This window comes from Quercus suber, unplaced genomic scaffold (assembly GCF_002906115.3).
Source record: "Quercus suber isolate HL8 unplaced genomic scaffold, Cork oak 2.0 scaffold_327, whole genome shotgun sequence".
NCBI lineage: Eukaryota > Viridiplantae > Streptophyta > Magnoliopsida > Fagales > Fagaceae > Quercus > Quercus suber.
The window spans coordinates 397,443-410,741 of NW_027069780.1; the positions used below are offsets into that span (position 1 = coordinate 397,443).

The 13,299-nt window shown below is 36.5% G+C and overlaps 1 protein-coding gene and 1 non-coding gene across 2 annotated transcripts; both read left to right on the forward strand.

Annotated features, from left to right (window-relative positions):
• Positions 1-1,274: 1,274 nt before the first annotated feature.
• LOC111997930 (uncharacterized) lies at positions 1,275-3,556 on the forward strand. The gene is made up of 4 exons (XM_024030061.2): positions 1,275-1,579; positions 1,684-1,844; positions 2,494-2,981; positions 3,071-3,556. Exons 1-4 carry the CDS (start codon positions 1,290-1,292, stop codon positions 3,554-3,556), a joined length of 1,425 nt encoding a protein of 474 aa, XP_023885829.2. The 5' UTR covers positions 1,275-1,289.
• A 3,657-nt stretch (positions 3,557-7,213) lies between these two features.
• Positions 7,214-11,009, forward strand: LOC112015595 (uncharacterized). The gene is made up of 4 exons (XR_010632877.1): positions 7,214-7,318; positions 8,539-9,455; positions 9,540-9,680; positions 10,622-11,009. It is a non-coding gene; the product is annotated as an uncharacterized LOC112015595 (transcript).
• Positions 11,010-13,299: the final 2,290 nt, after the last annotated feature.

Consider the following 13,299-nt stretch of genomic DNA (forward strand, 5'->3'; position numbering starts at 1 on the left):
ACTGTGCAAGTAATATATTAAGTTTTCATATAACTCAATTCCTTTGTAACTATGTTACAAACTCACACAGTATTTGTAAACAATATTACAAACCCACACAACTACTAGTGTGTGGCTTATCACTTGCACAGTTTCCTTGTTGAAGGAAACAACAACAATATGTGATACACCAACGTGATCTGCACAATATCCTTATCAAAGTGTAACTAATACAGTAACGTGAGGCTCTTATATTTGTGTGCAACTGAAACAAGGATAGTGTTCTAGTGTAACTAACATACTAACATCAACGTGGGGCTCTATTATTTTATTATTATTATTATTTTAGATAACCACTCAAACAATTAGTGGTTAGAGCATTTGCAGCAGTGGTGGTATAAAGCAATAATGCTAAATTTTAGCTCCACTTTCATTAAAATGATGCTCCAGCAGTGGAGCTAAAGCAAAAAAAATTAGATGATTCGCTACAGTGCACATCTAAAAATAGATGTGCACTGTAGCATGGAGCTAAAACTAAAAAAATGCTTTTTTATTCAACTGATCCACTTGCTTCCATTTTTTTTTCATTTATCAAAACCGGTCAGTCTTTCTCGTTCATCTCTCAACTCCCACTGTATTCTCCCACTGTATTCTCACTCTCTCTCGTTCATCTCTCAACTCTCAAGCCTCCAAGCCTCTCAAGCTCACCCACAGACACTCCAGTACAATCACTGCCATCCTCAACTCCGGTTTCGTCACCGCCATCCTCAACTCCGGTGCGGTCGCGGTCATCGTCAACTCCGGTACGGAACCTGCTTCTTTTTTTTTTCTTTTTCTTTTTTCATTTTATCAAATCCGGTCTCATGATTCACTCTCTTTCGTTCATTGTCATCTCTCATCTCAAGCCTCTCAAGCTCACTCTCTCAACGTCGCCGGTCCGACCATCGTCAGCGTCGCCGCCATCGTCAAGTTCAGACCCACGCCACCGATCTGCCTCAGACGCTCTTCGCTTCCGCCGATCCACTTCAGGTTAGTTGACTTTGTCTTCTTCATGTGGATGCGTTGGGTTTTTTATTTGGGTATTAACATCTGATCCGCCGATCCTCTTCACGTTGGGTTTTTTATTTGGGTATTATGATTTGAAGAGCATTTGCAGCAGTGGTGGTATAAAGCAATAATGCTAAATTTTAGCTCCACTTTCATTAAAATGATGCTCCAGCAGTGGAGCTAAAGCAATAATATTTAGATGATTTGCTACAGTGCACATCTAAAAATAGATGTGCACTGTAGCATGGAGCTAAAACTAAAAAATGTTTTTTTATTCCACTGATCCACTTGCTTCCCATTTTTTATTAATTTATCAAAACCGGTCACACTCTCTTGTTCTATCTCTCAACTCCCACTATTCTCCCACTGTATTCTCACTCTCTCTCGTTCATCTCTCAACGTCAAGCCTCCAAGCCTTTCAAGCTCACCCACAGACGCTCCAAGCCTCTCAAGCTCACCCACAGACGCTCCGGTACAGTCACTGCCATCCTCAACTCCGGTTCCGTCACCGCCGTCCTCAACTCCGGTGCGGTCGCGGTCATCGTCAACTCCGGTACGGAACCTGCTTCTTTTTTTTCTTTTTTTTTTTTTTTTCTTTTTTCATTTTATCAAATCCGGTCTCATGATTCACTCTCTCTCGTTCATTGTCATCTCAAGCCTCAAGCCTCTCAAGCTCACTCTCTCAACGTCGCCGGTCCGACCATCGTCAGCGTCGCCGCCATCGTCACGTTCAGACCCACGCCGCCGATCTGCCTCAGACGCTCTTTGCTTCCGCCGATCTGCCTCAGACGCTCTTTGCTTCCGCCGATCCACTTCAGGTTAGTTGAACATGTGATTGCGTTGGGTTTTTTATTTGGCTATTAATCCGATCCGCCGTTGGGTTTTTTATTTGGGTATTATGATTTGGATCCACTTCAAACATACAAACATACATACAAACAGAAGGAAACATGAAATTATGAGATGTGTTGGCTTGATACGAAAATGATAGCTTTAATTTGATTTGTTCTTTTTGAAGATTTTTTTTCATCCATATAATAAAATTCTTGTTCAGCCATTCAAAAAGCTCCGCGTACTTTGATTTTTTTTTTTTACACCAATAATTAGGAATGAAAGAAATATTTATATCCTAAATGTTTTCATTGAACAACTCCGTGGATTTCTCTGTTGTTCTGGATTCTATGTTGTTCTCTGTTGTCCTGTTCATGTGGTCCTAAATGTTGTTTCTCTGTTGTCCTGGATTCTATTTGATTATTGTTATTATTATTTGATTGTTTGGTGTTTCTACTCTCTGTTGTGGATGATTGTTTTAACGTTTCACATCTGATTTGGGCGGACTTTGTTGGATATATTGTTGCACAAAACTAGAAACAGAGCACATATTTCTTGTGGTCATTTTAATGTGAAATTTTTAGTTTGGATTTGAGTTTTGATATAAATGTTGGTTTGGGAATTTTCTGTGTGCAGGGAAGTTTGCAATTTTTTTTTCTAATTTTATGGAGTCGCATAGTAACCTACCATATTTTACGGGTATCATGAATGGGGATATAGAAATTGACTCACAATTTTTGGGAACGGCTCAAAATACTCCTTTGTCAATTTCTGATTCTCCACCTCCACCTCAACCTCAACCTCAACCTCAACCTCAAGTTGAAAATGCCTCTTCTGCAAAAGGAAAACGAGGCTCTAACTTTAGTGTAGAGGAAGATAAACTCCTAGTGGCAGCATGGCTCAATTCTAGTGTTGATGCCGTAAGTAGTAATGAACAAACATCAAATACATTTCGTAAAAAAGTTTGGGTGTATTTCCAGAAGTACAATACATCCGGTACTACACGTACTGTTGTCTCTTTGCTAAGTCGTTGGGGAGCGATTAGTGAAAGGGTAAATAAGTTTGCTGGGTGTATGGCTCAAGCTAGTGCACTTCATCAAAGTGGTACAACCGAAGAAGATAAGGTATAAATTATATTGCAATAGTGTTAACATGTCCATTCACCAATAGTTTGAAGATATTAATTATGTTATATTTCTTTTAATTTTTTTAGATTAAAGATGCAAAGGCTTTGTTTGTAGAGAAGCACGAGAAACCCTTTCTTCTTGACCATTGTTGGCTCATGTTAAAGGACCAACCAAAGTTTGCCGATCCTAGTAATGCTAGATCAAGATCATCTGTGCCTCTAACTCCAGAGTCAATATCTATTGGCGAAGGGGATTGTGGGTCCGGACTTGGTGACTCTTCTAATTTTGAGAGACCTATTGGTAAGAAGGCGGAAAAGGCCATTCGAAAGAACAAAGCCACCGGAAAAGATGTAGGGGAATATTTGAACAAGAAATTGAAATTGATTGAGGATGTAACTCGATTGGAAGAGGAGAAAATGTTTATTGAGAAAGAAAAACTTGCGGTTGAGAAGGAAAAAAATGATGAAAAACTTAAGATTGAGAAGGAAAAAATCATGAGATTTTTTTTTTTTTTTTGGTTGAATAAGTACTTTATTGCTCAACCCGAAAGAGGGGAGAAACAAAAGAATTAGGTCAACTTCCATCTCTATCTAAAGCCCGCAAAATCGAAGAAGACAAATTTGAGATGGGAACCGGCCTAGTCCAGCTTACAAGAGTTGCCCATTGGGCCAAAAGATGAGTAGGGAGACTACAAAATGTACCCTTTTGGTTTTTTGGGGAAAAACATAGCTTCTAGTGGTTTAGCAAGAAAACAAAACCCTCAAGAAAGGTCTATGCACAGTTTGGTCGGTGTGGTTTTTGGGCAAATTTGCCACTGCACAGTAGGGATCGATTATCTCTCCACAACCTCCGTTCATCATCACTAGAGATCGGTTCTCTGGCGTCCATCGGTTCGAGTTTTGAGCATCGGTGCGGCTCGGTTTAGTCGGTCATGCTAAGACATACCCACAAATCAAAACCAATATAACCACAGTGACAGATCAAAACCCATATACTCATTGATCGAAACCCACACTACAACCATAAATCAAAAACCCAATGCCAGAGAAATCAAAAGTTGAAAACCACAAAGGAAGAAAGGAAGCTGAACAAGGCATCAAAAGTCTGATAAGTAGTTTAGTTATTGTTGACTACCTGCAAAACTAAAAGAAACATGCATGTTGAAGTTCATGTGGTAAATATTGAAAATTATATTGAATTGGAAATTATTATCATGACATAATGGAGTTCATTATACTTATTTAGATTAACCTCTTGATACTCATCTGTGGCATCAAATAGCTTTGCATAATTTATTGGAATAAAATTGATTTGGTGTGTCAATTATTCTAGGTTTCCTATATATATTTTCATGATTCATTTTTATTTTGGTAACTGGTGTCCATCTTGCATCATTTTAAGGCTTAAACCTAGGAATGGCAACGGGTCGGGTTCGGGCCGGGTTTTTCCATACCCGGACCCGACCCGCAGGGCAAGACCCATAGCCCGGACCTGGCCCGTTTAGGATACCGGGTTTTTTCCCGGGGCCCGAACCCGCCCCAGCCGGGCCTCGCGGGCCCCGTTTAGGAATTGGGCCCAATTTGTGGCCCAACTTTAAAAAAAAAAAAGTTAAGCCCAAATTTTAATTCAAGCCCAGATTTAAGCTCAAATTTTGCCCAGATTTAAGCCCAATTTTTGCCCAAATTTAAGCCCAGATTTTGCCTACATTAAGCATGCATATTCAAGCCTAAATAATTAACGTGGCCCAAATGCCATATCAGTCCAAATCATAGGCTAAGGCTACCAATCATAAATCAATAAATCACCTGTTAATTATAAATCAAACAAAATGCCCAAAATGACATCTTTTATTATTATTATTATTATTATTTTTTAAAATGTAGGCAGAGTGTTTTAAAAAAATGCATCTTAAAAACAGTCAGATAAAATTTTAGAAAAACCAAATAAATCTACTAAAAAGTTCCATTCAATGTAGCTTTTGGGAAAATGATGCTTTCCATTTGAAATGGAGGGGATATTGTTGGTTTGTGGGCTTAACACTAGCCCAAGCCCAAGCCCATGCCCCAGATCCTTGATATGAGTATAACAAATTCGGACACCCATGAGAGCTAGCTACCGCTTTTTTTTTTCCTTATTTCAACTTATTTAGGTTACATTTGGTAACTCTATTGCCTTTGGATTTTGAAGTCTGTTAGAATTAACACAACACATATTGTTAGGAAATGGTCTTTGGTATTATGCAAAAAGACTTAATAAAAATTAATTATACTAATGAATTAGTGTTTGATTATGTAATTGGGAAAAAAAAATGATTTCCATTAAATAATACTTTATCATTTGAATATTATACCTTTAGTAAATTTTTAAATAACAACCCTAGCCACACACAAAAAACAAAGATAGAGTAGATATATAGAGGAGGTAGTCCCGTGTTATCCTACCCATAGGGAGAGTCATCCCCCTTTCAATGAAAGCTATCATGGGGATGAAGACTTCTCCTTCCTCCCTGTGTGTCAGTACCTGTTCCGAGGAGCAATATCGCAGGGCTACTTCCTGTGGTATGTGGTATTTGTCCTTAAAAGCCTCTATTTTGGTAGGAGTATCTACTAGATGATTAAATCTACCCATCTGGATTAGGTAAGGAGGAACGACTAAAGTTAGTAGATGAAAGAATAAGAAATGGAAGGCCGAGAAGACCGGCCGAGGAGAAAAAGAAAAATTTAAAGAAATAGAAACTTAAGAGAACTAAGATGTGTAATAGTCCCTGAAAACTTCAGAAAAGTTTTCAAAGGCTTCTCAGGGAAAAGGTACGGGGAGTTTAGTAGCTTAGAAAGCTTTGCGAGTTTGAGCACTTGGGATTTCTAGAGAGCTTGAGAGTTCGTGAAATGAAGGGAAAATAATTTCCCCCAGGGCTTTATATAGGGGGTGGAAGTAAGTGGGAGTTATCCTGCTCAAAATTTCAAAGGAAAGATCAACTGTTGGATTAGCGCCCCACCGTTGGATGCGAGGGACATAACGTCGCCTAGAGCAATTAATGACGCCATGTGGGCTCTGAATCATCAGTAGCAATTATGAAGCGCATAAAATGGTACTCCTGCACGTGTAAAAACAGGGGTTTGATGTTCTTAACCCTTAACAGATCAAAACCCCGTTTTTCCTCCTCGAATGCGAGGGAAAAACCCGAATTTTGAGGGGCTATTGTAAGGATAAGGGACCAAATTCATGAACTAGGCCTTGGGCTTGGCCAAGGATCTTGTCTGTCTGAGGAGGATAAACAGCAGTGAAGGTGTCAAACTCAAAATCTCATAAGTAAAATACAAAGGGAAGGGCTGAGAAAGTTGGTCCGAGGAGGAATTTCTCCTCGGATAAGCAAGGCATGGATCAAACGTATACCTTGCCATTCAAGGTGACTTTTTGGGATGATCTATTGATAGAGACATGCGATATGATCGTGCAAAAGGGATGAGAGCTCAAAGGAATCTAAGAAAAAGCTGCTATCACCTCATTGAATGCACATCAGCTACTTTTATGGCCGCATTTATGTGGAGAACACCTCTAAACAGTGCTGCCTTGGCTACCACAACTCACAGAGAGCCAAAGGGGGCGTCTGATGGGACATGCACTCAAGTGAGGGCTCAGATGATCAACAAGTGTAGAATCAAGATGCTTTAAAAGGAGCTATATAATGTAAGAGACCCTCCATTAGGAAGGGGTCGGAAAATGAAAAAGAAATACTGTAGCAACCTAAAACTAGACTTGTAATAAAGCTTTAAGAGTGTAAGTTTAATTGAGTTTATGATGATTTTGTTGGTCTATCTTTCTCATGGTTTGTTTTGTTTTCTTTGGTACTGTCTGTTACCCAGTCGTGGAGATCAGATCATATCATGGGTTCCAAATCGCCTAACAATGGGGAAAAGCTCCGGCTTACGAGTATGCAATTAGAGGACGATACGGAGCGTGGATCCCCCCCCCCCCCCCAAAAAAAATTGAAATATCTGTGATAAGAGAAGTTAGACAATATATGTGATTGATGATAGTATTAACAACTATGTATGATATATGGTACCTCTAATGCATAACTGATGAATATTAAAACTTCATTTTCATGGGAGTATTGGTACATTTGCAATTCAGTATTGTTGCTGATAGTCCAATATCACTTTTCTTCTAATGCATGCATAAGTTTAGTTTCCATATATAATATATTTTAGATTGTGTTTGGTAGGGAATGATGAAAAATTAGCTGTTTGCAAGGATCGTGGAACTAATGTTTGCATCAATTACAAAGATGGAGGATTTTGTTAAAAGGGTGAAGGAAGAAACTGGTGGAAAAGGTATTTTCTCTAATATTAAAACCTCACTTTTCTTCAACTACGAATTAGTGAAACTAAAGAATACGATTATCATTTTGTTAAGTGGACATTTTCATAGGGAGGTCTTTGTTATTGTTTGTTATTGTCAAGGAATTTAATAAGTTATTTCCTTTTTCAAGGCATATAAGCTTCACTTTTGGGAGTATCTAGGGTACCATGGAAAAGAAAGAACACTGCTAAGGGCCTGAAAACAACTTTTTGTTGTTCTTTGGGGCCATGTTTAACTTTGCCTTGAGGTGAAAAATGAGACTACGTCATAAAAAAATACAATCCCTTTGTAGAATGTACAACAATATAGAGATACGACCGTATACAGTAATGAAGATTTCCATCCATGAGAAGTGGAAGCATACAAGCACAAACAAATTATTTTTGTATTTATTTGTATGTGAGTTTTTGTTGTTATATTGTTGCAATTTTAATGTGGAAATTGTTGTATGAACCTATGAAATAACCCTCAAGTTACTATTAACCTTGATTTATTTCTTCATATATACTCTAGAGATAACATATATAATATTATATCATGTTAATATAAAATTAATTGGCATTTTTGATTTATTAGTACTTAATAAAGAGAACAAATACGTATGATGTATTAAAATAAAATTGCCAAACTTTCCCGTGCGTAGCACGGGTTAGTGACTAGTTTATTAATAAAACCTGAGTATAGCACCAAACCAACATAAACTATTTGATTAGTGCATCAAACTAATACAAATAAAAGCAGATTTATAATCATATAAATTAGTTCATCAAACCAAAAGAGTAAATAACAAAACCATATAATATGTATTTTAAATATATATTAAATATACGTGGGTTGGATTGGATTAGGCGGAGTTGTAAATCTGTTAGACCTGCACCCAACCAAACCTACTAAAAAAATGGCAACCCAACCCAACCCAGCCCAGCAGGTTGAGTTGGATTGAGTCGGTTTTGGCAGATAAGTGGTTGGTTGCACACCCCTCTCTGATTGTGTGAATTTAGAATTTTGAGTACTCTTCATGACTTGGTGATTTTGCAAATCTTATTTATCTGTGAATTTACAAATCTTATTTGTCTGTGAATTTAGATATTCATTTTGCTTTCTTAACCTGATATGATTCACTTATAGAAAGAAAGAAAGAAAAATTAGGATGAAAAGCTATTGATCACTTGCTTTGCTTCTAATTTTGTAGGTTGGTTTAAGTACTAGTACTAGACAAGAAGATATCAGCAGTGAATTGCCGACAGATGTTCTCTCTTTGATTCTCTCATATCTGACATTCAGTGATGCTGTCAAAACAAGTGTGTTATCACATAGATGGACAAGAATCTGTGCTTGCCGTTTATCCCTCATATTTGATAGGCATAACATTATGCCAATCTTTGGTTATCCTTGCATGGATTACGAGCATATATTTGTTGGAAGAGTGAATCAATTCCTGCAGTTTTATAAGGGTACACACATTGTTTCGTTTCAGCTCCGTTTCTGTCTTGGTATGGATTGCGCAAACAATATTGACCAATGGATCAGTTTCGCCAATAAAATGGGTGCTATAAACACCACTATATGTTTCGATTGTGGCTGGAAGTGTCTTGGGCCTGCCAGCGGATACAAAAGGGAAGAAATGTATGTTTTTGGTAGTGAGCTTCTTTCTCAAGCCAGTTCAAATTAAATTTTCTGAGGTTGCAAGCATGCAAATTGGGACCTAATTTACCCAAATATTTAAGAATCCTCGAATTAGTGGAAGTACCTTTAGTCCTATCTGAGGTGCAGACCATTTGTTCTTGTTGTTTGAGCCTTCTCAGTCTGTTTTTGATTAACTGTAAGATTCCTTTTAAATTAAGGATTTTCGCCCCATTACTGCATTTGAGGACTTTAATCATTGACGGTTGCCGTGGGGTTAAGGAAATTGAGCTGTCGGCTTTGAATCTCTGTAGATATGAATATTATTCTACCTTATGGGCTAAACATTCATTGCTCTTAGTCCCTAAGCTGGAAGAAGTGTATTGACAAGTAAGCCATGAACAAAGTGCGCATTATATTTTCCATCAACTTGCAAAAGACCTCCCTAATTTGAGGATGCTACATGTTGTTACCATTGTTAATTGGGTATGTGCAAAAAATTAAAATTCTGTTGTTCTTTTTGAAGTGAAAGATTTGTTAGTAATCATAAGAGTGTATTTCTCTACGTAGGTGTCCATACCTAAAAGCATTGCGATCTTCAGCAAGGTTGAAACGTTGGAGCTGTATTTCGGTCAAAGGATGGAATTTGATGTCTTGAAGATGTCAGCTATTCTCAGAGCCTTTCCCCTTTTGCAGAAATTTTATTTGCAGGTGAGTGATATATATATATATATATATATATATCTATATACTGTCTAGTTATTTTCATGCTTGTCTACTCCAAGCACGGCATTGGAATATGGTTTTACTGCAATATATATATATATATATATATCTATATACTGTCTAGTTATTTTCATGCTTGTCTACTCCAAGCACGGCATTGGAATATGGTTTTACTGCTTCTGTTTATATGTTTCAAGGGTCCCAATTTTTCTAACTCTCTCTCTCTCTCTCTCTGTCCCCTTTTCTCTTATTGTTCCAAATCCCACCCTAACAACCGTCCAAAGCCTTGCAAAAAGTTTCATTCAGCCTCATAGTTGAAATAAGATGACATTTTGTGTAGTAGAATAACTCCCTAGAATTTCAACTGTCCTGGGTCCCAGTGACAATGTAACTCTTATAGAGCTTTCTAATTTGATATTTTTTTGCTTGTAATTCTTTGGTTGCAATTCTTTACGCTATCTTGTGTTTTGTGTTGATCTTGAGTTAAGTGTTACTGGAACGAAATCTTTTACATACTAATAAGGAAAAAACATGATATTTTTAGGAAATCTATCTAGACTACCCTGAACAAGGCATCAAAAGTCCGATAAGTAGTTTAGTTATTGTTGACTACCTGCAAAACTAAAAGAAATATGCATGTTGAAGTTCATGTGGTAAATGTTGAAAATTATATTGAATTGGAAATTATTATCCTTACATAATGGAGTTCCTTATACTTATTTAGATTAACCTCTTGATACTCATCTGTGGCATCAAATAGCTTTGCATAAATTGCTGGAATAAAATTGGATTGGTGTGTCAATTATTTAAGGTTTCCTATATATATTTTCATGATTCTTTTTTATTTTGGGAACTGTTGTCCATCTTGCATCATTTTTAGGCTTAAACCTCATGTTTCAATTATCTTCTAATTCGGATTAGTGTAGACTTGTTCTAATTGCAGACGAGATGCTCAATAGACTTTGAGCAAGGTAGAGAGCTTGAGCCTAATGACCATGTCCACGAACATCTGAAGGAGGTTCATCTTGCTGGATTTTATGGCACCTCAAGTCAAATTAAATTTGCCATATATTTGCTAAAAAATGCTCCTGCTCTTAACCGAATGGTAATCGACCCAAAAGAGAAATGTAGCCTAGTAGATTCCTATCGACAGGTGCCTAGGGGTAGGAGGGAACGTAAAAATAGATCATGGAATGAAGGAGAACGAGAGAGGGTTTGTGAACAAATGCAAGAGTTCTCCAAAGATGTACTGCTTATCATTTAATGTTTTTGAATTTGATCTTACTTTTTATTTATTTATATAATTATTTATCCTTTTTTTAGCCAAAGAATATCATTAAAATTTGTCTCTTCTGAACAATATGCCCAAAAAAACACAGAAATATAGGCAGAGTGTTTCAAAAAAATGCATATTAAAAACACAGACTCAAAATTATTGTGCAGATAAAATTTTAGAAAAACCAAATAAATCTACTGAAAAGTTCCATTCAATGTAGCTTTTGGGAAAAGGATGCACTCCATTTGAAATGGAGAGGATATTGTTGGCATGAAGAGGTTTTAGAAAATCATCTCGTGTCATTCGGTACTTCGTAGTTCAAATTGCTATCGGCATGTGTGAAAATCAGTCCAAAATAGAAATTGGTTTGTGGGCTTAACACTAGCCCAAGCCCAAGCCCAAACCCCGGATCCTTGATATGAGTATAACAAATTCGGACACCCATGAGAGCTAGCTACCCTTTTTTTTTTTTTCAACTTATTTAAGTTACATTTGGTAACTCTATTGCCTTTGGAATTTGAAGTCTGCTAGAATGAATTCTAACATTGAGTTTTAACACAACACATTTTGCTAGGAAATGGTCTTTGGTATTATGCGAAAATACTTAATAAAAAGTAATTATGCTAATGAATTAGCGTTTGATTATGTAGGTGGAAAAAAATTGATTTCCATTAAATAATCATTTATTATTTAAATATTATGCCTTTAATATATTTTTTAATAACAACCCTTGCCACACATAAAAAACAAAGATAGAGTTGATATATATATATATATATATTTTGAGAAACAAGATAGAGTTGATATAATCAGATCTAAATGATCTAGGTACAAACAAAAGATATTTACTTTACTTTTAATCAAATAATTTTGCCTGAAAAGAAAAAATAACATACCAACCATTTCCTAATGTCTTTACAAAAAAATTCAATAATTTCTAAAATTTTTTTTATAACTCCATAATTTCTATCAGTTCTCTATTCTTTTTGAGCTTTTATTATTATTATATTTTAAGAGAATTCAGAAAGTTAATTATAGCTTCATAAAATGTCAAAAATACCCCTAATCTAATTAGATAATTCTTATTCTTCAAAAATAAAAAATAGAGTTAAAATTGTAATTTAACAAAATTCAAAAAAATAAAAACTACTAAAGAAACTTTTTTTCCTAGAAATTAGCACACTTTTTATTTTTTTTCTTAAAGACTACACTACAAAAAAATTGTCTTGTCTCAGTGTTTTTACAAACTGCTGTAATAGATAAGCCTGTACTAGCGCTTTTTGAAAATGCTAGTACAGGAAATCCTATTACGGCGGCCAAAAATCGGCACCTTACAAAGCGCTGCAATAGGAGGCCTATAGCTGCGTTTTTCAAAAACGCTGGTATAGGAAGCCCAAAAGACCTATACCAGCGCTTTTGTTAATGCTGGAATAGGTATAGCCTATGCCAGCGCTTTCAAAAGCCCTGGTATAGGCTTTTTAAATTATATTAATTCAAGACCTATATATTTTTTTTGATATAATCAGACCTATCACTGTAGCGGCATAGCCGCTTTTGATATAGTTAATAATAAATAATAAAAAAAAGTACATCAAGAGAGACTATAAAAAAACCTATCAGCACCAAAACCCTAGCCACCGTCATTCGCATCTCTTTCCCCGCTCACCCTCTTCTAAACTCTTGCACACCCCTCAAGAATGTTGAGGGGAAAAACGTGTTTTTTATATAGTTAATAGAAAAAAAAAAGTACATCCAGAGAGACTATAAAAAAACCTATCAGCACCAAAACCCTAGCCATCGTCGTTCGCATCTCTTTCGCCGCTCACCCTCTTCTAAACTCTTGCACACCCCTCAAGAATGTTGAAGGGCAAAACGTGTTTCGCTTGCGGTGATTTCAGCCGTGACAACAATGGCGTTACTTTCTGTCACCAATGCGATCGCCATGTATTCTATTGCAAGCATTGTGACTTCTTTGTAGCACCCAAGGTTGATCATCTGAATTCCACCCTCGCTTGTAGTAGGTGCGAAAACGCCTTTAATCTTGAACCAGAACGAGCCACACAAGTAAACTAGCGATTTTTTAATGCTTGATTTTTGGTGTTTGTTGTATGTGATTTAACACTGGTTTTTGATTTGATTTGATAATGTTAGTGGTCGATTGCTTATGGAGGTAATTCTTGGAAGATGAAGATCGGAGTTAATGGTAGGTATTTCTTTGGAAAGTTATGGTTTGAGATTTGATGTTATGACTGGGGATGGGATAAAAATTGAAATTTTTGGCGAGGAAGGAAAAGTTCTGTATGCATTCGTGTGTAATTTTCTCTTTTT

Coding starts and splice junctions, on each gene's coding strand:
- LOC111997930 (XM_024030061.2), top strand. CDS start 1,290: ATGTTTTTTTATTCCACTGATCCACTTGCTTCCCATTTTTTATTAATT. Junction 1,580..1,683: donor CGCGGTCATCGTCAACTCCG/GTACGGAACCTG, acceptor TGTCATCTCAAG/CCTCAAGCCTCTCAAGCTCA. Junction 2,982..3,070: donor GTACAACCGAAGAAGATAAG/GTATAAATTATA, acceptor TAATTTTTTTAG/ATTAAAGATGCAAAGGCTTT.